Source organism: Xenopus tropicalis, chromosome 5 (assembly GCF_000004195.4).
Source record: "Xenopus tropicalis strain Nigerian chromosome 5, UCB_Xtro_10.0, whole genome shotgun sequence".
Lineage (NCBI taxonomy): Eukaryota > Metazoa > Chordata > Amphibia > Anura > Pipidae > Xenopus > Xenopus tropicalis.
This window is the reverse complement of record NC_030681.2, coordinates 52743176-52770966: the sequence shown is the minus strand read 5'-3', so window position 1 is coordinate 52770966 and position 27791 is coordinate 52743176. Positions and strand designations below refer to the sequence as shown.

Genomic DNA, 27791 nt, shown 5'->3' with positions numbered 1-27791 from the left:
CACAGCAACCCCCAGCACATAATTACACACCTTAGGGACCATCTAATGGCTATTTCCAACTGCTAACAAACTCCCACAACAAACACCTGCCTGTATAGGGCAGGCAGAGTATGGCACACACAGGTAGCACTCTGCCTGTCCTATGCTGCCTGTGTGTGCCATACTCTGCCTGACCTATGCTGTTTGTGTGTGCCATACTCTGCCTGTCCTATGCTGCCTGTGTGTGCCATACTCTTCCTGTCCTATGCTGCCTGTGTGTGCCATACTCTTCCTGCCCTACCCTGACTGTGTGTGCCATACTCTGCCTGCCCTACCCTGCCTGTGTATACCATACTCTACCTGCCCTACGCTGCCTGTGTATACCATACTCTACCTGCCTGTGTGTGCCATACTCTGCCTGCCCTACCCTGCCTGTGTGTGCCATACTCTGCCTGCCCTACCCTGCCTGTGTGTGCCATACCCTCCCTGCCCTATGCTGCCTGTGTGTGCCATACTCTGCCTGCCCTACCTGTTTGTGCCATACCCTCCCTGCCCTATGCTGCCTATGTGCCATACTCTACCTACTCTATGCTCCCTGTGTGTGCCATACATACAGGCAGCATAGTCCAGCCAGTACCTACAATGTCTGAGGTGTGAACAATAGGGGTGATTACAGCCTGAACTTGAGGTGTGAACACTGCAGGGGGTGAACAATGCAGGGATTGAAAGGTGTGAACAACACAAGTTTTTAAACAATACAGGGGGATTACAGCCTGAATCTGAGGTGAGAACCATGCAGGGGGCCAGTTAATATCAGTACTGATACAATTTAAAGGTTACATAAAGGTAAGCCATCAAAGCAGCCAGACAGACAGGTGGGGGGCACACAGAGGGGGATCGCGGGCCGCCAGTTCGACAGCACTGTCCTAGATATCTTGAAGTTATGTTCTTAAATTGTAGGGAAGTGCAGTTGCGCTCTCTACACTAGTTATGTTCCCTATTAAGCCAAGAAGCACCCTTTGTATGCAGCTGTTCATTGGAGAATGGCTACAGCAATGTACAACACAAAGTACATTCTAGCTTTTGGGTTTCTCCTCCTTATCTGTTAACCTGAGGCACAGTAAACTGCAGCAGGGTATAGGGAGGGGTTTGTTTACACAGAGCATGTCTCCAAGATGATGTAGCAAGGATAAAAGAAAACCCAGTGGTGCTTTATATGAATTAAGAAACTACAGATGTTTTAAAGAATAGGTAGAATAAATTTTCAACATACGTTCTACAGTGGATATAAAAAGTCAGTCTACTGATAAAATGTCAGGTTCCTGTTCTGTACAAAAATGAGACAAAGATAAATCAGTTCAGAACTTTTTCCACTTTTAATGTGACCTATAAACTGTACCACTCAATTGAAAACAAACTGAAATCTTTTAGGTGGAGGGAAGAAAACCAAAAAAACTAAAATAATGTGGTTGCATAAGTGTGCACACCCTTAAACCTAATACTTTGTTGAAGCACCTTTTGATTTTATTACAGCACTCAGTCTTTTTGGGTATGAGTCAGCATGGCACAAGATTTGCCCACTCTTCTTTGTAAAAAAACTGCAAATCTGTCAGATTGCGAGGGCATCTCCTGGGCACAGCCCTCTTCAGATCACCCCACAGATTTTTAATCGGATTCAGGTCTGGGCTCTGGCTGGGCTATTCCAAAACTTTAATCTTCTTCCGGTGAAGCCATTCCTTTGTTGATTTGGATGTATGCTTTGGGTTGTTGTCATGCTGAAAGATGAAGTTCCTCCTCATTTTCAGCTTTCTAGCAGAAGCCTGAAGGTTTTGTGCCAATATTGACTGGTATTTGGAACTGTTCATAATTCCCTCTATCTTAACTAAGGCCCCAGTTCCAGCTGAAGAAAAACAGCCCCAAAGCATGATGCTGCCACCACCATGCTTCACTGTAGGTATGGTGTTCTCTTGGTGATGTGCAGTTTTGTTTTTGCGCCAAACATATTTATTGGAATTATGGCCAAAAAGTTCAACCTTGGTTTCATCAGACCATAACACCTTTTTCCACATGCTTTTGGGAGACTTCAGATGTGTTTTTGCAAAATGTAGCCTGGCTTGGATGTTTTTCTTCGTAAGAAAAGGCTTTAGTCTTGCCACTCTACCCCATAGCCCAAACATATGAAGAATACGGGAGATTGTTGTCACATGTACCACACAGCCAGTACTTGCCAGATATTCCTGTAGCTCCTTTAATGTTGCTGTAGGCCTCTTGGTAGCCTCCCTGACCAGTTTTCTTCTTGTCTTTTCATCAATTTTGGAGGGACGTCCAGTTCTTGGTAATGTCACTGTTGTGCCATATTTTATCCACTTGATGATGACTGTCATCACTGTGTTCCATGGTATATCTAATGCCTTGGAAACTCTTTTGTACCCTTCTCCCGACTGATATCTTTTAACAATAAGATCCCTCTGATGCTTTAGAAGCTCTCTGTGGACCATGGCTTTTGCTGTGGGATGCAACTAAAAAAATGTCAGGAAAGACCAACTAGAGCAGCTGAACTTTATTTGGGGTTAATCGGAGGCACTTTAAATGATGGCAGGTATGATTGTGATGTGATTGCTTAATTCTGAACACAGCTACATCCCCAGTTAGAAGAGGGCGTGCAACCTTATGCAACCACATTATTTTAGTTTTTTTGGTTTTCTTCCCTCCACCTAAAAGATTTCAGTTTGTTTTTCAATTGAGTGGTACAGTTTATAGGTCACATTAAAGGTGGAAAAAGTTCTGAAATGATTTATCTTTGTCTCATTTTTGTACAGCACAGGAACCTGACATTTTACCAGAGGTGTGTAGACTTTTTATATCCACTGTATATTTTACTTCAGAATAAAGGTGTATATGGGTGCCTACTGCACCTTTGAGTGATCATGCACACAGTTTTTCCTTTAATTGCAATCTGACTCGGATGTGTGTAGTTGGTACAACAACAAAAATGATATTTGCTGTGGTATGGTGGCTTAGCTTTATTCTAATTGAAAGTGCATTGCGAACGGTGAACGATGACTAGTAAAACATGGACCAGGGATCCCTTTTTTTTGTGTGTAGAGAGATAAATGTTTCACTCAATGCATGTGGCCACATGCAACTTCCAACTCTTCCTATTCAGAGTTTTGTCAAGTAGCCTGTTGGCTCTTCTTCCACAGTTACATGGCCATTGTTACACAGAGAACATGTCTCTTCCTCTTATGTTGGTTATGGGTTGTTGAGTTTTTTTTGTATACACCCATTTATTATACAATACAGTGGAATATGTTGGCACGTGATGCATACATATTATTATTAATAATAATTAAATGCTCTTTACAGTTAGCTTCCCAGTTATATCATCAACCTGTACCTCTGCCACAGTTTAATGTTTGGTATTAATCTAAAAGGAAACAACTAAAAAATCTTAAATTATCATCTTAAAATGCATGGCCTTCCTGGAGATTTATGACTAAGGGGTTTTTGGATAAGGGATATGGTACCTGTACATATATCCCTGTATTGTAATATGTACTTAATGCTGCAGTATAAAGGCTGCTACCTGTGCTGTTTTAAATTTAGACTGAGCAATTATTTTTCGCAAACTGTGGAAAAGATCTCACTTTTGAGGCTTGATTTCTTTGTTGGTAGACCACAAGTAAACTTCATTCAAACAAACAGTTTTGAAATGCACATCACAATTGGTAGAGCAAAAATAGCTGGCTTTAAAATAAAAAAAGAAAAAAACGGGTGCAAATGAGAATCTGTTCCCCAAGCCCACATAGGAGCAAACAGAATATTAATACAAATCAATCATTTACTCAGTGCACACCTACTTACCACAAAAAAAGTCAGCAAATGGTATATTTAACATATAATACTCTTTATATGGTAAATATTCACAAAACAGTAAACACAATTACAATGCATAAAATGTAATAAAACAGAAAAAGCAAACACGTGTGGATTGAGAAAACCCCAACGTTTTGGAACATTTATTTATCAAGGGGATTCTGATGTGGAGGCATTCTATGCAAGTTTAAATACCCATAAAACACACCTCATTTGGTACACAGGTGAACTTCATGCCAAAATATAGAAGCTGCTGTAGAAATGGAAACAGACAGCACTATGCAGGCAGGTACCAGAGGAAGCAAAAAAACACATCTGGAGCTAAGTTTCAGCTCTTCTAGTGCTCTTTATACTACCGATGTAGCTCTTGGGTTTTTTTTGTTTTTTTTTGTTTTTTTTAAACTAAATATCACTTCAGGCTTTTCAGACCTGGAAATACCCGATTTACAGAAAAATAAGGCTAAGCAGGAACTATAGGCTTATTTTACTTCCTCAATGTTCCGATCACCGCCGACTCTCCCTTATGGAGCAAATATTTAGCAGGGATCTGTAATAGAATATACATATGGATAATATCCCTATTAATGTCTTTAGGAAAGTATATTATCATATATGTGTGTGTAAATTATACCTTTTACCTTTTATTATAGAAACTTGTCTGTTTTATTAAAAGTCAAAATGCAAATCTCAAGGAAATTATGATAGTTTAAAAATACTTTTCATGTGAACCATAGCTTTTTTCAGTCAAATGATTTAGCAGAAGTGATAATCCCATTTAACTTAAGAAATATACTGTATATCATTATATAATATACTGTATATATATATAAAACAGACACGTTTCCTATAGTATACCACTTCTGTTGTCCATTACCTCTCTGTTGTAGTACTGTTACTAAAGGGAAGCAAGGTGTTGATTTGTACTGCACTGGGTGATGTACTGGGTGATGAGTGACTCCCAAGATTAGTTTTTACTGGGAAGACATATTAAATAGGAGGTGACCCTGAGCAATGCAGAAAAGGGATAATCAAGCTTACAACTAACTGCAACCATAAAGTGTTAACACACTTTTTTTTTTTGCAAGATTTGTAATGAAAACAAATGTGTTAGATTGAGCATCTCAGCTGCTGTATATTTGCTTATACATAAGAATAGAACTAAATAAGGCTCTTTTATGTGTGCTGAAGAAACCAACATACTGAAACCTTGTTCAGCTAACAGCCCTTTTGATTCTTTTCAGGTTGGCCCCAATGCGACTGTATACCTTGTCCAAGCGGCATTTTGTTTTAGTATTTGTTGTGTTTTTCGTATGCTTTGGATTAACTCTTTTTATTGGTATTGCAGGTAAGTGTCCTTTTTCCATCTTTTTATCATGTATTTTCTGTAACTTTATTATATACCACTTTCCCTTTCTGCTTGATATTTGGATAGCTAAAAATGTAACTCTTTTAAGCTTCCTGTCATGTAAGTGGGGTATGTATTTTGTGCAACAATGAAACATGTTTTGTAGGCACAATATAGGAAATTTTGACAGCTCTAGTTCCTTTGAATTGGTAAGCTTTCATCTTAATTACTCTGCTAATTAATCTTGTTAAATAGCCAGTAAGTCCATAGTAAGTTACAATAAAAACATTACTTTTATTTACAGGAGTTTATTGCTAATGTCAAATATGACTTTTTCACCAGAATGTCTTTCTACTGCCCCACTTTCTGTCACTGCTTTGGTAACGATGGCAGTGAGGGATGAAGAGGGGTGTTAATTATTCTTCGCCTGAGCATCATATTAGGTTTTCAAACATGAAAACTCTACTGTGTATTTCATTTGTGACTTATGCCTTTTAAAACTGTGTTCTCTTGCTTCATACTAGGACCAAATGTTATTCAAGCCAACTCCACAGGGTATGAAGTTATTAACAAATCTAAGGTAAGAGTGTCATTGTAAAAATATGTAGGGGTGTAGTTTTTTTTTTCTAACCTGTATGTAATATTAGATGACAAATAGCCGCCCATGTGCACGGAATACAAAATACAAAATAAAACACAGCCAGCACCAAGGGTCTTATAGTTCAAAACAATCTCAAGTGTATTGCATGTATAACCAACGTTTCGGTCCCTTTTTTGGGACCTTGAAAAAGGTCCCAAAAGCAATTCAATAAATTATGGATTTAAATGTACTATAAAAATTATAATTTTGTACTCAGAGACCGCCTTAAATTCAGACACTTGCATCTAATCTTGCTGAAAGCTTGTTACAATCTTGCTTAAATCTCCTGCACAGTAGTTGAACGTGGCTTTTAAAGTTTGGAACTTAGATAATAATTCATCTTGAAATTGACACCAAAAATATTAATGTGCATAAAAAGTTTCCTGATAGGGGTGCTTTTGTTACTTGAAGTTCCTAAACCTGACTGTTTTGCCAACCTGACTGTCCCTTCTCAACCTGTCAGTTATAGCTTGTAATGCTAAAAGGAGCCTGCTATGCATTAAATTAAATCAGTAATAAGCTTCTGACAGGGGAAATTAGGTGTTTGAAGTAACCTAAAATGTAAACATTTTATTACGGCATGAGCATTTATAAAGGTGACTCCCTTGCACTAACTTGTTGGCATGAAGAGGCTATTTAATGTGTTAATGGAAAATGTAGACTGTATACATCTTCAGAGGATATTAACATTTTGGTGACACACATATGTGCACACAACTTGTGATAAAGAAACAACACAGAAACCCCCAATATACCTATAATTGTAATCTATTTCTTCAAAAGGTATGCATAAAAGACATTTTTATATTCTGCAAAACGGTTCTTTCTGCATCAATTGAATTCCTGGCATGGGAGGAGAAACTAAAACACAAATTATAACAACCTCTCCACAGTTTACAGACAGCATGCAGGAATTACATAAGCCAGATTGTATTGCACTATGATGTTACTTTCCTTATTGACACCATGTGTGCAGGGAATTGTGGGTTTTAGAGGATGCAGGCTGAGGACAGTCAACTACTGTTACATTTTTTTTATTTGAGTCTCAAAGTAGTCAGTCAGATCAGCAGGAGAACAGGGGGCCAGGCTTAGGTAAGTGTTCCAAACCATATATAACGTTAAAAATCAGGAAACAGCTGCATATTTTATTTAGTTGATGCATATTGCAAAGTTGCTTGAAATGATGTTTACTTTAAAAAAACTTAAAGGTGGCCATACATGCACCGATATTATCGTACGAAACCTCGTTTCATACGATAATCGGCGCGTGTATGGTATGTCGGCGAGTCGACCGATATCGCAGGAAGCTGCTGATATCGGCCGACTCACCGATCGGACCAGTTGGAAAATTTTGATTGGGCGCCATAGAAGGCGTCTGACCAAAATTCTCCCTTCAGATCTGAATCGGGAGAAGGAGGTAGAAATCCTATTGTTTCTACCTCCTTACCTGACGAAACATCGTCAGATCGCCACGTGTATGGCCACCTTAAGTTGTGTTTGGGTGGAGATACCCTTTAATTTATATTCAAAAATATAAATAGTAAATACCACAGGCAGAGTAATGAGATCTCATAAATAAATGCAGTCCCTTTCTTTAAAACTGCAAAAAAACTACATTCAACACAATATTTTATAAAGCATATAAAATGTTTATAAAATAATCTCTCATGAGCACTGTAAAAATATAATTATTTCCTTGTTTCTTAGGTGGATCCATTTAAATTAAATTCACCTGTCCTCTCTACATATAACCAACAACTATGGTTGACATGCAGAATCGATCTGGATAAAGCTGATGGTAAGTATGTAGTTATTTGGAGGTAATATAATGTTTATAACACATTTAAAGCATTCACTGTTACAGCCAAGCATGCTGCTAATTTCAGGCAATGGAGTTAGAATGAATAAACTTTTCTGATTGCTTAGTCCTTGGACAGAGAATACAAGCTCATATTTAGTTCAAAGTAGGGAGCTAAATTTAAGCAAAAGGCATGTGTATAAGTAAGTAAACCTAGAGAGGCCACCCTGCCCCCTCTTGAACTGCGCCTCTCATCCCCATTATTGCTCCATTTGCCTTATTTGTTCTGTAAAAGCAGAGAAGCACAGCAGCATGGAGCATGCACAGTTGAAGCCAATCCAACCCTGCATATGATTTGTGTCAGAGACTGCTTGGAAGATAAGATTAAGCTGTGCAAGGTAGCACCATCTACCCCACCAATAGCATTTAACTGGGAAGGGTTATTTGATAAACTGCCTTTTTCTTCCATGATTGCTCAGCAATGTAGTGCACAATCCCTATTCATTAAACTCATGCAGAACAAGGGGTTAAATAGCACCTTTATGTCTGATGTACATTATCATTGTTGTACTGGCAAACTAAACTATTGAATTTTGTTTTCACACAGACTTCAGCATCCAGACAAATTTTACAATGACTGTGCAAATACACGGTGTAACCCCAGATGCAACAGTGACCTTTATCAGCAGTCCAGAACATACCCGACCAAGAACAATAAGATGTGCACAGGTATTTATTTTTTTACACAGGTAAATTTCTTTTTGCCGCCTTAAAATCAATACAGATGTGATTGTATACACATGCAAATTTTTACTGAGAAACAATTTATGACAAAACTTATAAGGATGTGCATTTTGTCTGGATATTACTATTTCATTATTGTACTTTAATCTTTTTTATTTGAGATATAGGTCTCCTTTAAAAGGTATAAGGAAAACAAGAAAAAGATTTTTTTTATTGCACTTCTATTCTGTACTGCATCACAATCTTATGCAGTTTGAAGAACTGCATATCCTGAGCGTGCTGATAGCTGATAAGCATTTTTGGTTATAGTGTCTTAATACAATCTCTGACACATCAACAAGACGTTTAACATTGCATAGATATTTAATATACACTGTTTGTGATGTATACTTTGAGGTATATATTTGTGCTCAGCAATATATTAATAATTCTGGTAGTAGTTTGTGTTTTTGAACACATCATTTTCTTTTTTACAGAAATGTGAAGAGATTATTGTAGTGCATCTGGGTTACTTGAACTACACTCAATATAAACTCCTTGTCAGCTTTGAAAATTTGAAGCAGTTGTCCATCAAAACAGTAACATTTACTGTAAGTTTTATTAAGAACAAATAATAGAAATTTCTGATATAGCAAGTAAGTTATTTAGAATGTATGTTCTAAACTGCACATTATTGTGATTTTGAATATGTTTTACTATGAGCTACAGTCTCCAAGCTCTCCTCTATAAGCCCTGTTGTTTTTTTTTTTTTTTAAGGCAGATTCTGGAAAAGGGCACTTGCTCATGGATAGATAGTCAATCATTTAGGGTAAAGACACACAGAGCTACTAATTCCCAGCCGTAGACAATACTGAGAATTGCCTCTGCTAAAACACGCGTAGAGACAATTATCAGTAAATGATCAGTATTGTCTGTTTTTGTAGCTGCTACTAGCAACTGTTTGTCATCACCCTTAGATGTGCAATACATGCTGTTATGGTTTCTAAGCAGTATGTTTCTAATTAAAATGCTGGCAAAGAATTCCTTTTATTACACATGCTTATGAAATGTAAATATAACAGTGCTGCATAGGTTCCTGCACAGCCTGGGAAACACGTAGTCTAGAAGTTAAATAAACAGTAATAGCATAAAACCATTTGTACTTAAAGTAATACTGTATTTTTATGGTATACTTTTATTTCTAAATTACAGTGTTTACATAGAAAATAATTCACTCTACTATTTAAAAATGTTATTTTTGAACCAACAAATACATTTATTTTAACTGTCTGAGCTTTCAGAAGGAGCCAGCCCTACACATTAGAACTGCTTTTAGATAACCTATTGTTTCTCCTACTCCCATGTAACTGGAGAAGTCACAAGCCGGACTTGGATTTCTTTCTATTGAGTGCTATTCTGATGTCTACTGGGAACTGCTGATTGGCTGCTGGGGGAAAAAGGGAGGGGGGTGATATCACTTCAAATTGCAGCTTTTATCCAGAAATTTCCGAATTACGGAAAGGCCATCTCTCATAGGCTCCATTATAAGCAAATAATTCTAATTTTTTTAAATTATTTCCTTTTTTCCTGTAGTAATAACACAGTACCTTGTACTTGATCTAAATTAAGATATAATTAATCCTTATTGGAGGCAGAACAAGCCTATTGGATTTATTCAATATTTAAATGATTTTTAGCAGACTTAAGTTATGGAGATCCAAATTACGGAAAGATCCCTTATCCGGAAAACCACAGGTCCAGAGCATTCTGGATAATAGGTCCCATACCTGTATTCAGTATTTACAGTGTTTCTAACTAAAAACTTTTATTTATTTTACAGTGGAAAACCTACAGCCCAACATTTTCCCAAGTGGAAATTTGGTTTCGGTTTGTGTTTGTTGTGCTCACATTTATGGTGACGGTAAGTTGACTTACAAAAATAAACAGACTTTTTTTTTTTGTGACAACTCTGATGTTTAAATTATTGGCAAAAAGGGTGTTACACAATAGAGCTTGCATGAGCATTGCCTGGTTAATCCAAGAAAGGTGTTCTACTGATGACTTAAAATGCAGTGAAAGTGTAACTGACAGCTCTGTGTAATATTAATGTGTACAGCAGAAGTTAGGTGAGAGGCTTATGTAGGGTACCAAGGAGGACTTGAAATAAAAATGTTATGACATTAAGCCTGCAATCCATTGTTGGTTACAAAAGGTGGCTTTTCTGCTATATTTGCTGCACGCATGTGCAGGTATGCCATTCACTTGCTGTTTCTGAAACTAGATGCGTGGCATACATAACTTGTAACCACCAGGAAACATATTAATCATAAATTATCAAATCTGCTTATATGGAAAGCACATTTTAAGGGCTGTGTCAAAAAGCCGTTAAACTGCGGCAGTGATGCTAATATGTCTCACTACTGCACTGCTTCTGTCAGGCATGTGCCATTTATGCTAGTTACAGCACACACAAGGCAGTAGTGAACCATATAGGGATGTGATTCAGTTTGGGATGAGCCAAGTACTGAATCCTCCACATATGATCCCGTGAACATAGTCCCCAAAAATGGATCTATAACATTATGGATTAAAGGCATCTTTAAATTAGTTTAAGTGAAAGATACTCCTACAAGTATGGCAAGGTTAACAGGGAACCAATAATAATAAAAAAAATAAAAGGCATTATGGTAGTTTAGCCAAATAAAATTAAAAATGATTTCTACAGTGAATTAAAAAAGCAGCTATTTACAATTTACCATCTGTTAGTGCTTATATCTTGGTGCTTCTCTGAAGGGCCCCTCAGTCTACCTTCCTTACAATCTGCACTTTCCAACTACATTTTGAATGGTCAAAGGCAGTGGGGTTACTAGATGGCACTAAACGATAATTTTAGTGCCCCCATTAACATAAGGAATGTCTTTTCTTATCAGTCAGTGCACCTGCTGTATTGGCTATACCTTCTGGGCCGTCTGTTGCAGGGTCTGTTTCTGATATAGTTATCCCAGTGTCCATAATTATACTTCAGAATTCTTCAGAAGGTGCTAGTTCTGCTGTCTCTGTTACACTTTTGACTTCAATCTCCTTATTTAGTTATGTCATTTAGTTAATACTGTCTTACCTCCTAATTGAACTTTTGAATGATGTTATAACTTTATATAAGTAATGTAGGATACAAGACTTAAAGGGGATGAAGGAATCCTACGAAAGGGGAGGAAAAGTCACACCACTAAGTCATGTGAAAATCCCTAAAAAGAAGCTGTTTGCGATTATATATTTAGATTTTTTTTCTACTGCTGCAAATATATATCATTTAGTCCCCACCTCACCTCAGGCAGCCTTACCTCCAATGCTGCAGAAATCTAACTAGTGTCTGGCTGCTCTGCCTTCTCTTCATCAAAAGTTAGTAAGTTAGTGTACGTGGTGCCTAAACATACATCTGTATTAGTTCTGTCCAAGGCAACTGTTTATCTTTTTAACAGTAAAGAAAAAAAAATGATATATATTTTGCATACACGGGCGTATTTCAACTGCCAATTATCGATTTTTTACATCTTATCTGCTGTGTACGCCCCCCCCCCCCCCCAAATATACCTTGTTATCTGGATTTTGTTACCATATTTTTATATGTGTATATTAACATATACTTGGTTGGATGTTTAAAAATGTATCTCTTTTTTTTATAGTGCCTGTTTGCACATTCTTTGCGGAAATTCTCAATGAGAGACTGGGGAATAGAACAGAAGTGGATGTCACTACTTTTACCTCTGCTGCTTCTTTACAATGGTATTGTTCATATAGTATCTTTATTTATAAACCAAAGGCTTACCATATGCTGGAATTATGTGGTTTACTAGCCAAAATGAAAATTGTATTTTGTAAGCTTTTATAAATTTTACTTCTTTAGATATGGTATGCTGTTCCTCTTTTTGGCAATAATGATAGCAATAATATTAAAAAAAATAGTTGTTGCTATTATTATCATCTATATTTTGTTATTTTATTTTTCAGAAATGTTGTCTTTGTTTCTTTGTTCTTTTGTTCATTTTTGAAGAACAATACATGTTAGAGATCTGTACAAACCATTATGCAAGAAAGTAGAAGACCTCTTATCCTATTCTAAGCCTTTTATTTTTACAAAAGTGGTAGAAATTAATATCTAAGTAGGCAAGAGGCTCCTAATTATAAATTTATTTTGCTTTATTTCAGATCCGTTCTTCCCTCTCACCTTTCTGGTAAACAGCTGGTTTCCTGGCATGTTGGATGATCTCTTCCAGTCACTTTTCCTTTGTGCACTTCTGCTGTTTTGGCTTTGTGTTTATCATGGCATTAGAGTTCAGGTAAGTTGGGCTTTATAAAAGAAATAATACTCTTGTAGCCATATTAAATTTTGTAACATGTATGATACAAAACATGAAAGACCCTGTTATTATCTGTTTAATTGCAAAAAGTTTTGTATATGTGATATTGAAACCATAAATACATTCAGCTGAATGAGGCACTTCAGGTTCCTAAAATAACCACTATAAGTTTAATTGAATATATGTATTAATGTTTTTGTAAACTGTACAATAAAAATGAATCAATCAACCCTTTAAAATCAGCAAAGATCCAAAATGTGCTATGTTCCACAAATTATTAAATATATTCTGTAGTCTGGCAAAATTCTTTTGTGTACTTGATAAGAAGATTACTATAAAGCCCCTACTCATACTCGCTAAACAACACCCCTAAATACCCTATTTTCACATCTCACTAGGACTGAGAGCAATGCTTTGAGAGATTCATTGTCTCTCTCAAGCAAAGTTAAAGCTCAGGCTATAATTGTACAAAGACGTTTTTACAAACAGGGAATCCCTACAACAAACAATTTCATTATATGATTATCTCTAAATATATTAATTAGATGCATAAGGAGGAAGCTGTACCAAGGTTGAAGTGTCTTCTTTACATCATTTTGTGATTTTTTTCTTGCAGGGGGAAAGAAAGTGCTTGACATTCTATTTACCCAAGCTTTTGATAGTCGGACTCTTATGGCTTGCTTCAGTTACACTTGGAATTTGGCAAACGTGAGTATTAAAAATTCAGTAGACAAATGGCAGACGCTTTCTGACCTTACCAGCAACAAGGAATTAACAATTTAAACCAATTTAAAATCAAATTAGTGCTCTAATTGTGCTCTAGAGTATGCCAATTATAAATGTAGCAGACACAAACAGCATATTGTTAATTTCAGTAGTTTGAATTATTGTAATGTGTAATTCAAGTAATGTGTGCCAGTTGCTTGTTGTGTGTGGAGAGTATCCCTATGTATGTATTATAAAATGCAGTGGTGGGGGGGGGGGGGGCAACCAAAGTAGCAGCTTCCAAAAAGATACAAACATTTTTTTGCATTATTGCTACTACAAGCTATTTAAGAGAATGAAACAATGCAATTGATAAAGACAGACTGGATAACACAGACAGACGCAGTGTGCAGGCAGAACATCTGTATCCCCTGGCTGCTTAAAGTTTGTTAGCTCTTACTCTCCCATTTACACTGCAAATTCTTTCCATGAGGCTTTCCCTGCCAGCTCTATATAATTAACAGCCTCCCTGGATTCTCCTGCTTATCTATGGCAATAAACTTGGCATTAGTCATTTCCCTGACCCTATCACAGACTCTAAGGGGCAGATTTACTAATCCACGAATCCGAATTCCGTAAGGAAAAAAATCGTATTGGAAACGAAAATTTTGTGACTTTTTCGTCGCCGTTTCGATTTTTTGTATTTGTCGCGACTTTTTCGTCGGCGTTGCAACTTTATCGTATTTTGTGTGACTTCTTCGACGCCGTCGCGTTTTTCTCGTATTGAGCGATAGTAAACGGCGGAAAAACCATTCCGATTTTTTCGCGGCGGTGAGGAAAAAGTCGCGGAAAATATACAAAAAAGTCTTCGGACCGTTCGTGGATTAGTAAATCTCCCCCTAAGTCTTTCCTATCTTTTTCACTTCTGCGAATAAAGGAAACACAAGCAAAACCTGAAAAATTTCAAGTTTAATCCTTTGTGCTCCACACAGGGCAAAGGGCCTGCTAAGGTCAGGGTCCACCGGGGAAAATTCCCAATACCCCAGCAGGCCAGTCCAGTAATGTGTACATAAGACCAGCGCATTGTTTAATGAAGAGGAGCGCCAGCCAAGACTCTGTTTGAGACTTGCCTAACAAATTGGCACTGCCCTGTGATTTTACATGTTCTTTGATGTATCTCAACCAAGACAAAGCAATGATAGCTTTCCCTTATACAGTCATATGAATGTACAGAGAAAATAGGTCCTGCGTATAGATCTATACTAAATTGTTTGTGTACGGTACTGCTTATTTAAGGGAAGCCATATTTTTAGGGTTTACACTAAAAGGATGTATTATATCATTAAACTTAAATACTTAAGCCCTAAAGTCTATAATATCTGCCTGTGCCTGTGTAATTTCTGTGTTTTCTTTTTTCGATAGCGTGAATGAGTTGCATGATCCAACATATCAATACAAAGTGGATATAGGAAATTTTCAGGTAAACTAAACTTGCTTTGGTACAGTAAAGAGGCTTCCTTAATTGTGTTCAGTTGAAAACCCCAACATACTGTTCTTCGACTTTGACTTATTCTTCCGCTTCTTATTCTTAGCGCCCCCCATTTTCTAAACGCTACTTTTCCTACAGTTTTCGGGGTACAACACCCAAACTCTCCACACTTCTTTGCCCTATAGCGGAGCAGGCTGCTTGTGGTTTTCTAAGCGATCCTGCCCCTCGTCTTTTTGTGGCGCCCCTCCGAACCCCCCAATTTTCCCATTGACTTTGACAGTGAAGATTTTCAACCTGCTGCCACACTTACAGCTTTGAAGCTACACCCCCCAAACTTGAATAACATAATCATGGGGTCACCCTGAATGAAACAGCGACTTTGTTGGATGACCCCAAATTGGGAGGGGCCAACAACAGCCAATAAAATTTTATCCATTGACTTTAATGGGGAAATTGAAACTGCTGCCAATTTTACAGCTTTGTGGCTACACTCGCCAAACTTGAATCACATAGTCATGGGGTCAGCCTGCATGAAAATATGATGATTGTTGGATGCCCAAAAGTGGGCGGAGCTGTGAACAGCCAATCAGAGTTTACCTATTGACTTGGGGGAAATCCAACCTGCTGCCATTCTCACAGTAATAACACCAGGGTCCCCAAACTTTCACAGTTAGTCAATAGGGGACTGCAGTTTTAGTTTTAAAAAAAAAGTGGGCGGAGCCACCAACAACCAATCAGATTTCACCTATTGAATTTTATTGGTTTGATGCCAGGGTTCCCAAACTTTGCACTGGGTCACTGGGTGACTATGTTACAAGTTTACAAAAATGGACGGGGCCAACAACAGCCAATCAGATTTCATCAATCAGATTAAACTGCTGCCATTCATTAAATATTAATACTAAGGTCCCCAAACTTTGCAGAGCTAGTCACCAGGTAACTGCGATTCAGAGTTAGAAGAAGTGGGTGGAGCCACCAACAGCCAATCAGATTTTAACTATTGATTTTCAATGGGGAGATTCAACCTGCTGCCATTTTTACAGTATTAGCACCAGGGTCCTAGGGGACTGCATTTTTATGTTTTAAAAAGTGGGTGAAGCCACCAACAGCCAATCAGACTTGACCTATTGATTTTTTTTTGGTTTAAATTTAAAATTCTGCCTTTCTCACACTATTTATGTCAGGGTTCCCAAACGCTACACAATCAGTCACTGGCTGACTACATATTCAGGGTTAGAACAACTGGGCGGAGCCACCAACAGCAAATCCATTTCCACCCATTAAATTTCATTGGTTTATATTTAAACTGATGCCATTATTTAAGTATTAATTCCAGGGTTGTTAAACTTTCCAAAGTCACTGGGAATTTGCCATTCAAAGTTAGAAAAAAGTGGGCGGAGCCACCAACAGCCAATCACATTTCACCTATTTACTTTCAATGGTGAAGTGTAAAATGCTGTCAGTCCCACAATTTTTATGCAAAGTGTTTTTTGCAAAGCTGGTCACTGGGGGACTGCACTTCAAAAATAGGAAAAGTGGCTTGGGCCATTTTTTATTGGTTTAAATTTAAAATGCTGTCATTCTCACACTATTTATGCCAGGGTGTTTGTCACTGGGTGACTTTGACTCAAGGTTAGAAAAAGTGGGCGGAGCCACCAACCACCAATCACAATGTACCTATTGACTTTCATTGGTTTAAATTTAAACTGCTGCCATTCTTTAACTATTAATCCTAGGGTCCCTAAACTTTGCAGCCACCAACCGCCAATCAGATGTCACTTGTTGACTTGCAGTGGGGAAATTTAAATTGCTGCCATTCAGACACCATTAAAACCAGGGTCCCCAAACTTTGCACAGTTTAACTGTGGTCCAAGGTTAGAAAAAGTGGGTGGAGTCAACAAAAGATCAGATTTCAACCCAACATAAAGTTTGTTCTCAAACTTCCCTTTCTAGTTTTATCTTACTGTGTTAACCCCACCTATAGTAACAAAAGTATAAAAGTAATAAACAAAAGAAATACCTTGGCTTTGCCCTAGTACCTTTTTTAATAAAGGAACTGTTTTTTGTTTTTATTATGCAACATTTTGTGTGGAGTCCCTATTTAATGTCTTTGTAACTTTATTTCTTATGTTGTTTGAATTACAATTTTCAACTGGCTTGTCTCTGTTTTCCTTAACACCCCCAATGTTTCTTTTACTAGGGAATGAAGATTTTCTTTCTCATTGTAGCATCTTTGTACATCTTGTATCTCTTGTTCCTAATCATAAGGGCGTGTACAGAGCTAAGGAATATGCCTTATGTTGGTAAGCATATATTGCTAGTTTATTAAAATGAACATTTAGTTGGGGGATTTCCCTTTATTTTAGGTGCAAATAGATATGATGGACAATACTTTAATCAACCTCTGCTAAACTACACAGCTATAGAACTAAAAATTAGATCTGATAAACTCTTTACTGATATCTATGGTGCTCAAAATAATGTAATGACTTCACCTTTAAGTAAAACATATATTTCAAAACATCATCTCGTTTAATTAACTGTTTTTTCTTGCTTACGGGATTGCTTAGGCAGTAATTTATCTGCATTTTCCCACCTTAGACAAACTCAAATAATGACTGTAAAAAAAAGCCTGTGGAGACAATATGCTCCAAGGTACTGTAGTGCAGAGTGCAGATTGTTGCTATGCAACATTTACTCTAAGCTTGGTTATTTCCAAGAAAGCTTTACTGCTGTAAAACTAGATTATTCAATATCTGCCACTGTTTAAAGCTTTTCCATAACCCTACAACATGTGTTCAGGCCCTTTATAAATATGGAGGGGGCCACTGGCGCACCTACATATGTTTATTTTGATTGGTCCTTTAGCCTGACCACCTTATTTACGTAGAATCACAAGCCTACATCACTTGTTCTTTCTAATTTCTGCTTTCCCATTATTTCCCTATGACCTTTTTGCTTTGTCATTCTACATCTTCCCCGCACCTTACCCTTCATCTTATCTTTTCTGCTTTTTTTTTCTCACTGTTCCAGCATTAAAGTTTTTAGCTTTCCCACCATGTTCCTTTGCATAGGGTGCTCTATTATGTATACCTAAAAACAGCTCTCACATATTACAGCTAAAGGGCATTATAGAAAGGAGTTTTGTGGAAAGATGCCCCCCACCCCAATCCCCACTGCTGCCTCTCTTGACCGGCTTTAGCATTGCTAGTTTGTGAGTTATTTTAAAAATTACTCTTATAGCACTTTATAGCAAACAACAAGCATTTGGTTAAAGAACTGGCACTGGATATACTTTTATGCCGATTCAGAGCATTTTTTAGCAGGATCATGTTTTGGCCAAATCCAATTGCCTGGTCTGAACTGATAACATAATATACCTGTGCCTACTGATTGATTAGCAAGTAGGAGATTCTGCAGACAGAGCAGCAGATGAACAATGGGTTTATCAAGGGCCTTTTACCTTTTCCTTTATTATTGTTATTATTATATATATAGCGCCATCAATTTACACAGCGCTTTACAGAATAGAGGGGTACAAAAGACAGAACAGTTAACATGTACATATAAACAATTCACAAAAATGGCTTGCAGTTACATTTGGATGAGGATCGGAGAAACACTAGAGGGAGGGCCCTGCTCGCAAGAGCTTACATTCTAAAATTGACTTAAAGGAATAAACAATTGACATTACAATCTTTCTTTTCATTTCTGCAAGGAGTTGACATTCTGATGTACAATTACTTATTCTCATTTCAGACCTGAGGTTAAAGTTCTTAACTGCATTGACATTTGTGGTGCTTATTATAAGGTATGTGTCTTAATGGATTTTCATTTGGTTCATAACTTCTTAGTACCTGCTTCCTCCGAAACCACATTAGCTTTACACATTAGCTAAAACCTCAACAGTTTTCTCATATCTGTTGCTTAAAGTGGACCTGTCACCCAGGCATAAAAAACTGTATAATAAAAGCCCTTTTCAAATTAAATATGAAACCAAAAGCCATTTTTTTATTAACATACCCATACCCATTATAAAAGCATTTATAATCAAAATATCAAAATGTCAATCAAATATTGCTTCCCCCGCCTCTATGCCTTAGACATAGGGGTGTGGCAGACAGTTACTTTCACTTTCAATTCAGAACTTATTAGATGTTGCTGCACCCCTCACATTCCCCCTCCCTCCTCACCATCTAATTTTGTAACATGGGTATGAGGTCCCCCCATACTGGCACAGAAACAAGATTTTGGCAGGATGCAAAGCTTGACTTAATAACAGTGTCCACAAAATGGTGCCCGCCTTCTTGCTGCAATTGCTAATTCCAAGGCTGAAGAAAATAAGATTAAAATAATTTCTACAGTGTAGGTGAAGTTTATTTTTCTTGACAAACACAATAGAAAACAATTTGGAATTATTTCTTAGGGTGACAGGTCCCCTTAAGTGCAGAGCTGCACAGGGAGGTTGGAAGCTGCTAAGTTTGGCTTTGTCATTTACAGTCCCAGGCTCCATGGCAGTGATCGTAGGGCATGAGCATGTGTGGTGGAAGCTAGTTTTATCAGTTATCACATCTTTCTTCTTGATAGAGTGCTGGAGCATACTGCCAATTACAGAAATATCAGTAGTCGCTGAATTATTCAGTTAATTTTTTATCCTCTAATAGGGTATTTCTAGAGGGGGCATATCCCAAAGTTTCCTGAAATCAACTCGGGGAAAGATCTCGCTTACTTGCAGAAAAATGCCCCTTTTCGCAGTTTTCTGTGGTTAAAGGAACAGTAACACCAAAAAATGAAAGAGCTTTAAAGTAATAAAAATATAATGCACTGTTGCCCTGCACTGGTAAAACTGGTGTGTTTGCTACAGTAACGCTACTATAATTTATATAATAAGCTGCTGTGTAGCCACGGGGGCAGCCATTCAAGCTGGAAAAAAGGAGAAAAGGCACAGGTTACATAGCAGATAACGGATAAGTTCTGTAGAATACAATAGTGTTTTATCTGTTATCTGCTATGTGCCTTTGCCTTTTCTCCTTTGAATGGCTGCCTCCATGGCTACATAGCAGCTTATTTATATAAATTATAGTAGACTTTCTGAAGTAAACACACAACTTTTACCAGTGCAGGGCAGCAGCACATTATATTTTAGTTACTTTTATACACATTCATTTTTTGGTGTTACTGTTCCTTTAAGCTGAATTGGTGCTAATAATGTTTTGCTTGCGGGCGATCCAAAGGTTCGGCAAGGGCAAGGCATTTTCATGAGATTGTTGCCTGCAGGTTTAAAAAGGGCAATAAATCTTGTGTGCCAGTACCCTAAGTAAGACAGTATATGGTATAATGTGTTTATTTACACTTAATTTCACCTCATGTTTATTTCTTGCAGCATTGTCATCCTTTACCTGAGGTTTGGAGCACAAGTGCTACAGGATAACTTTGTAGCTGAGTTGACAACTCATTATGAAAATTATATCCTTTTCCATGTAGTTAGTTCTACTACTTTTCGCTAACCGCATGGGTAATTTTGTTAAAAAGACTTTATTTTAGAAGTGATTAAAATTTTGCAAAGTGATTAAAAAATTGCTAAGTTTTTGAGGAAAAAAATCACGGTTCCATTGCACATATTGGAATTAAAAATTTTCTAAACCGGTTAAGGTAAACCCTTTCAAGACACTCTTTATGTAGTTTGTTTACAAGCTGTATTTTTAAGAATCAAAAGATTGTATTTTTATTTTTTTTTTTTTGTTTGTTTTGGTTTAGACAAAACAAATTCTCGTTTGTGCCAGTACATATGGTAGATACGGGTAATTTCAAGAAATTATTAGATCAAAAAATACACATTGGTACTGCACCCTACTATGTTAGTCATGCAGTTTAAAATCAATGTTTTTTTTTTCCCTCTTTTGTGGCAAATTGTAGAAACTACTAGGAATTAATTGAAAGGGAAAATAAACTTTAAAGAAAGTATTTTTATGTTTTCAATTAACAGATAACTTGCTATGTTAAGAATATCTCACTGTCCAAAGATTCAAGGAGTAGTTTACTTTTTTTTTTGTACTCTGGAATAAACTTTTGTTCAGCAGCTATCTTGTTGCTTGTGTTCAGTTTACTTAAGCCACTAGGAAATAACATTGTAGCCTCATAGAATATTTTTTTTTTTTTTTTAGCTCAATCTCACAATTTAAGGGCAATGGCAATATTAAATCTGCATATCTCCTAAAAATGACTTGATATAGCATAAAAGGATTGGTGCAAGTAAAACATATTACTTGTGGTGATCTGGCTTAATCGCAGCAAAATGCGAAAGAGAGGCAATTTCCCACAATTAAGCTGCATCGCCTCAAGTAATATGTTTTACTTGCGGCAATTCTAATGTTATACTATGGCAAGTCATTTTTAAAATATTTAGTAGCTAACTGTGGGCGACAAGTCTTGTTGTGTGCCATTGTCCTTAAGCTGAAGAGAAGCAGTTAATAATGTAAAAAATATGTTAAAAAAAAAAAAAAAAAGACCTATTAAAAAGTTCTAAGAAAAGGATATAATATAACTAAAAGTTGACGTAAAGGTTTAAAATTTAAAAGATTTTGAGATTATCAGTCATATTTTGATTAACCTTCTCTCAGTGCTTATTAACCTACTTCTGCATTTCTGCATATACTTTCCTTAACAATCATCACCAGCAGAGTTTTTATCATTTTATGGCTTGTTGAACTTCTATCTCTACACACTGGCTTTTGTTTACTCACCATCTAAGAATGCCTTGTATGGTAAGTGCCTGTTGGGTTTCCATGAAAAACCTAATAATGAAATATTTTAAAGCTTATGCTACATTTGACAGATTGTTGGTCTGCAGATAAACACAGGCAGAGAATATGCCCCTATGCTAGGAATCAGTGCTCTTCTATGTCGGCACCTGGAGCTACTGTGTCAACCTGGGTGCAAGCACACAGAGGAGATTTTGACTCGGGCAGGTAAGTATGCATTTCGCACTGAAACCTACTCTGTGTGCTTGCACCTGGCCTTTAGGGGCAGATTCTCCACCTCATGTGGCATAAGCCTAGAACTAAAACATTTCTAAATCAATATGCTAATTTCATAATAGATGGTAGTGTCATAGGAAACAATTGTATTTAAATGTAAATGAGTATAAATGAATCTGAAATTTTCAAAATCTTTTCTAGAAATAATAGTATTATATTTTGTTTCCGATCAGTGGTATGTATAGTGTTAAGATAAATGGATGTCTATTTTTGCTTTTTTGCAGAATCTCAGCTAAAGGATAATCCAGCATTTTCTATGCTAAATGACTCAGATGATGATGTGATTTATGGGTAAGTGACAGAGGAATTGAAATATTGTTCATCTGGTTTTACTGATATACATGGTAATCATTTCATGATAGATATGTATGCACACTCACACCTTATGTCCAAACTTTCTTTCACTTGATACTTCTTATGACCATGGTTCCATGTCCACTTTATAGCAAGTAGATTCTATAAAATAGACAAAAAACAGGCAACGCTGCAAAGGAATTGAGAAAAGGAGTCTGTGTGTGTGTTTATTGAGAGGCAACAATTGATTCACACAGTGTTTTTGGACACAGCCCTTTCTCAGGTGTGGTGGAGAACAGCATGGAGATAAAGCATGCTTGTTTATAGCATTAAGCACAACCGGGGCGGGCCAAGCCGACTGGGCACCCTAGGCAACCTTCCCCCCCCCCCTTGTGTTTTGCCATGCATGTCATGCGAAGCGTTAGTTCATTGCCCCCACCGTGTAATGACAAGCGGCGGGGGCAGTGAAAACTAAGCACAGACTAGGGGTAGGCAAGAGAGGCTCCTGCCTGGCAACCCCCAATCGTTGCGCCTTAGGCAGCTGCATTTTCTGCCTACCCCTAGTCCCGGCCATGAGCACAACCATATACATTGATATATACCCCCATAAAAACAGAATGGCATGCCAATGAAAACTGATAGAAGATATAGCCATCTGGCATGAGTGAATGATGAGTAAAACTGTATGCTAAATATACTTTTTGGCTGCTGTTTCAATTATGAAAAATTTCTTGAGCTAACCAGGGAAGTTGAAACTATTCCATGTTTAGTTCTTGTGCGTTAGATGATTACTAGAGCACAGATAAACAGGAGTCCATTCTACCTCTAGCCAGTGGATACTGTCTTTTGCCATAATGCAACAGTAGCTACTTCCTTGAAAGCAAAGCAAAAAAAAAAGTACAAATAATATTTCCAGTACAACATGTATAATATTTATCATTTGGATATTAATACTTTTTTACATTTTCTGCTATTCACAGAAGTGACTATGAAGAAATGCCACTTCAGAATGGACAAGCCATCAGAGCCAAATACAAAGCAGAGTCTGACAGTGATTGAGTTTTCCACATCATGATGAGAGCCTTTAAAGAGCAGAAAGCCTTCCCACGTGCAGATTTCTTGTGTGCAAGGCTCACCTGTTTATCAAAGAAAACCGCTCCTTCCACAAATGACTTTATTTCCATGATGAATAAATATAAAGTAGTGCAAGAAAGGCCTCACAATGAGCCACAATACGATGAACAGATACTTATGTATGCGTGACAGGGTTAATCTTCACCTCAAACACTACATTTAACCCTGGAAGGATCATGACATTCTTTTCTCACTAAGGAACTTAACTAGCATGTGTCAAAACCCTTATACACTTCTATTATTTTGTTTATGTATTTTACCAAAACTTTTTATTTAACATCCCATCAGTGAAGGAGCTGGCACTTTTAGGCCACATTATTTTTGCATTACATTTTCTTATATTTGGTCCCATTTATCAAAACAAAATTTAGGTACAGTGCCTATTTACAGAGTCAATCCTTTCTTTTGTTTAAAATGATCACATATTTTCTTTGGTTTCAATGAGCGAGCCTTAATATTGGGGAGGTGGTAGCTGTGATCCAAATACCCAGCGAGAATGGGCCATAGCGATTTATGTGTTTCAAAACAGTCCCCAATGAAGAATAACCCAGTTGTTCGCCTAGGAGCTTGACTATGTTGTGCTTTAAGGTTAGATGGTGGGTGGTATAAAGTCTGCACTAGGGCAGGTGTCTTAGCTATGCTATTGATAACTACACCGTAAGTATAAGAGCTAACTACCCATTACTAGTTAAAACATTATTTTAAAAGTCATGAACATTCTGCCACTTTTTAAAGGTACTTGTGTAGCTAAATCTGCTGGTTCCATCACACTGCTTTCCATCAAACTGCTCATGTTTGTGCAGCATTTTCCCAAGTAGAGTCTGAGGGTTGGGGGGACCCTATGGTCTCTGCATGTATAGTATCTAGCTGGCAGAGGTGAGCAGAGCCTTACCCATACATTAAGGGGCAATGGCCCTCCCCTGACTGATTGACTGACTGCCTGTAGTAGGGAAAAGGCAGATTAAAAGGACTCCTTGGGAAACCTGCCTAATTCCCAATTTTCAAAATGGAATAGTAAAATCCCCTTTTTGTGTATGTACCAGTATAACTTTAAATTAAGACTCTGCATGGGTAGTAAAAAAAAAACCACATGCTTTTCAGCCTTTTTTTTTTTTTCCTCTTAATAGTCATGGTTTGTGTAGTATACAAGCACTTTATTAAATCTTTGCAGTATATTTGTATGGTATCTCTTATCCTAGAATCCTTGGGACTAGCTCTCCAGATAAGGAGAGCACCATGCCAAAACATTTAAATATTGATGAAAATCCATTTTTGTATGTTTTTAATTGGAGCATTCTGGATAGATGGCACCTGGATAAAAGATCCCCATGCATGTAACAATGACGTGTATCCCTTTTGTTTGCCATAAAGTAAAATGCAATATTCAGATGCACAGAAAGTCTAATTTAGTCCTTGCAATTATATGCACAACAAGCTTGAGATATAAAGTTCTTGTGCTGTCTGGTGATATCCAATAATGAGGGAGATTTTATGTAAAATGACTGTAATGCAATGTAAAGGGTTTAACGTTTAATCAAATCCGATAAGTGAATATAGCTTTACTAGCTAGCATCAAACAATGTGGGTTTACAGGGTCTGACCAGGCAGAGCAGTTTCTTTAAGCTTTATATTTTTCAGCTAAAGTGCAAGGGTACTGTAAGTTAATTATGCAAACATGTCAGAATCAGAAAATGGCTTAGCATAATGTGCTGTCTATGAATTATGTCCAAGGTGTCTTTTATTTTCCTGGTTTTTAAGTTATTTCACATTCCAATTTAGTTTCTGTAAGATTGTACAAAAATATATAGGGGCAGATGTATTAAAGAGTCAACTTCACTTTTGGTGACCATTTTTTGCTCAAATCACAACTGACATTTTATACTTGGTGTAAATGTGATTTTTATTTGTCTGCTGAATTTTGGCAAGCTTAAAAAAAGCTCGCGAAAAATGTTAGCACGCGACTTACGTAATGAAAAACAATATTCACTTACTCAGTTTTGCCAAGTAGAAAACTTGACCTTTAGTAAATCTGCCCCATAGTGTTGCCAATGTGTTTTAAGAAACAACTTCATTAAATTGACAACTATTCATTAAGTGCAACTCAGGAATATTTTCCTTTCTTTCCTGCTTTAGACATTATTCTGTCTCCTCACAGTCTTTCATAAATGTTGGAATCTGTTATGCTGCTGTGTATTACGGTTATATGTGTTGTGATGGAAATCTTTTTAACAGATCAAGGAAAATGAGACAAAAATTAAAATTTATAAGAAAAACAGAAGTGTCTGTGCCATCATTCACTTACAAATATGCACCTTTTATTGGCAGTTACAGCTAATCTGGGCAAGAGGAAAGACTGGGTACTTTATTTCCAAACATTCAATTGTTTTTTAACAGTATGCTCGAAATAAGGACTCTATTTCTTTGCTTTTTATTATTTGTTTTCCTATTTAAAAATACATTTGCTTTGTTTTCCTCCCTCTGGAGTTTTACTGTTGAATATGCGATTGTGAGGGTATATAAAACATTATAAACAGGTTAGAAAGCATTATAGACAGATAGTGAGGGATTTTCTTAATCACATATAAGAGAATGTAGGCTATAGCCTATGAATTAGGCTGGGGCCACCAAAAACACATCAGGTTTTACCTTCTCCATGCTTAAGACACCTATGATTTTAATTTTCCAAGTATAGGTGCTGAAATACAGTGATACAGTGCTGATTCTTTCTTGCTCAGTATGTACAGAGGGAACCCACCTAGGCCCTGAGCAGCAGCAGCAGCCCACAGTCTAAAAGTACTACTTTGCTGGAGCTGTCCCTTACTTCTCTTACTTTTTTATTAATGGGTAAAAGCTACTATTTGATAAATACATTTTCAAAAATCCCATAAGAATGAATAGAAAGTAGGTGAGTTTTTCTGTGGTGAGTTCTAATCTCACATTTTGATAAATCTGCCCCTTAATGTCAGTGTGTGTATTTGGAATCACCATCATACAGAAAGAACAAATTGGATCATTCAGGACTTTGTCTGTTTTGTTCTGGAACACCAACAAACAATAAGCCACTTGAATTGTAGGTAAGCATGCATAAAATGAATCCGTAGATAATTCACTATCCCCCATATGTAATAAAATGCACTAAGTTTGCACAGGAGATAAACTAAACTAATAAACTAATCTTTGCTTTTAAACAGGTGACCAGTAGATTCTGCCTGCTGATTGGTTGCAATGGGTTACTGCTCCTGGGCAAACGTATTGCCTTTTATAATATAACCCCCTAGATGTCTAACTCTAAAATGAGTGCTGTTTCTGTTGGCTTTAGCAAGTCTTTTGCATGAAATGATCATTAGAAAGACAGATTATCTTTCTTTACTATTGTAACTCAATTAGCAATATTGTTTATATAAGCAGTAATCTATCCCTATTGTAAAATATAGGCATATTATAAGATGTAAACAGGTTCCATGACCATATAAAGGAAGAAAGCCGAAGGCTTAATTGCTTTTATACAGGCCATGGAACTCTGAAGTGACTTCTAATATCGTCATTTTACAGGGGTACATAATTTGTTATATATATATACATAGATGCCCCCAGTCAGGCCCGGATTTGTGGCGAGGCCACAAAGGCCCAGACCTAGGGCGGCACAAACTTAGGGGCGGCATGCTGCCCTGCCTCAGCAAAATTTTGCTCCCATACGGAGTTTAGACGTTCGTGCATGCACGCTTGCACAGGGGGGTTGGGGGCCACAGAATGGGTGCAGCCTCTGAGCGCCCGGATTAGAAATCCAGCGCTGCCCCCAGTAGCTTCCCATCTTCTTTTCTGCTGATTCACTGCACATGCTCTGTGCTGCTATCAGTTACTGAGTTTAGGGACCCACGCACAATATACTGTATATATAGAATATAAATGTCACAATGACCCCTAAGCTCAGCTTCTCAACAGCTGCTCAAGCACACTGAGCATGTGAGCGTCGCAGACACTTCTAAGAGAAGCGTCCAGTATGGTGACCCCTGTGACAACTTTAAAGGACTGGATCATTACTATTATAAAGATGTTTATGGCATGTCTAGCCATATTAATTATTAGGGTTTAATTCTCCTTGAAATAAATTAACAAAGTATATAAGAAAGTACTTCAGATCTTCCATTGTGACCGAGAAGATGGGGTCACTTTTCCTGGAAATTATGTTTTAATCTATAAACTATGAACTGACTGGAAAAAGCATCAGTAGAACCATATTGTGCAGAAGCAAAGGTTCATACCTGCCAACTGAAGGGCCCAGGCTTATCCTATGTTGTGGTGGCCAGCTGCCCATATTTAAATCTAATAATATTTGCTATAAAAAAAAATTCATTCAAAAATTCATCAAGTTTTCATTGCTGATAACAGGCATTATGCACCAGTGTTAATAAT

At 37.2% G+C, this 27791-nt stretch overlaps 1 protein-coding gene across 3 annotated transcripts in view; it reads left to right on the top strand.

The window, feature by feature from the left end:
* tmem181 (transmembrane protein 181) overlaps positions 1 to 25651 on the top strand; it is a 32708-nt gene extending 7057 nt beyond the window's left edge. For all 3 annotated transcript variants that reach the window (NM_001045654.2, XM_012963112.2, XM_018093933.2), the window contains 16 exon segments: positions 5097 to 5200; positions 5725 to 5780; positions 7548 to 7638; positions 8246 to 8367; positions 8859 to 8972; positions 10202 to 10282; positions 12045 to 12144; positions 12568 to 12698; positions 13336 to 13427; positions 14847 to 14904; positions 17114 to 17216; positions 18673 to 18724; positions 20297 to 20379; positions 21588 to 21677; positions 22175 to 22241; positions 23225 to 25651. In NM_001045654.2, the coding sequence (NP_001039119.2) occupies positions 5097 to 5200; positions 5725 to 5780; positions 7548 to 7638; positions 8246 to 8367; positions 8859 to 8972; positions 10202 to 10282; positions 12045 to 12144; positions 12568 to 12698; positions 13336 to 13427; positions 14847 to 14904; positions 17114 to 17216; positions 18673 to 18724; positions 20297 to 20379; positions 21588 to 21677; positions 22175 to 22241; positions 23225 to 23303 (1423 nt within the window). In that variant the 3' untranslated portion in view covers positions 23304 to 25651.
* Positions 25652 to 27791: the final 2140 nt, after the last annotated feature.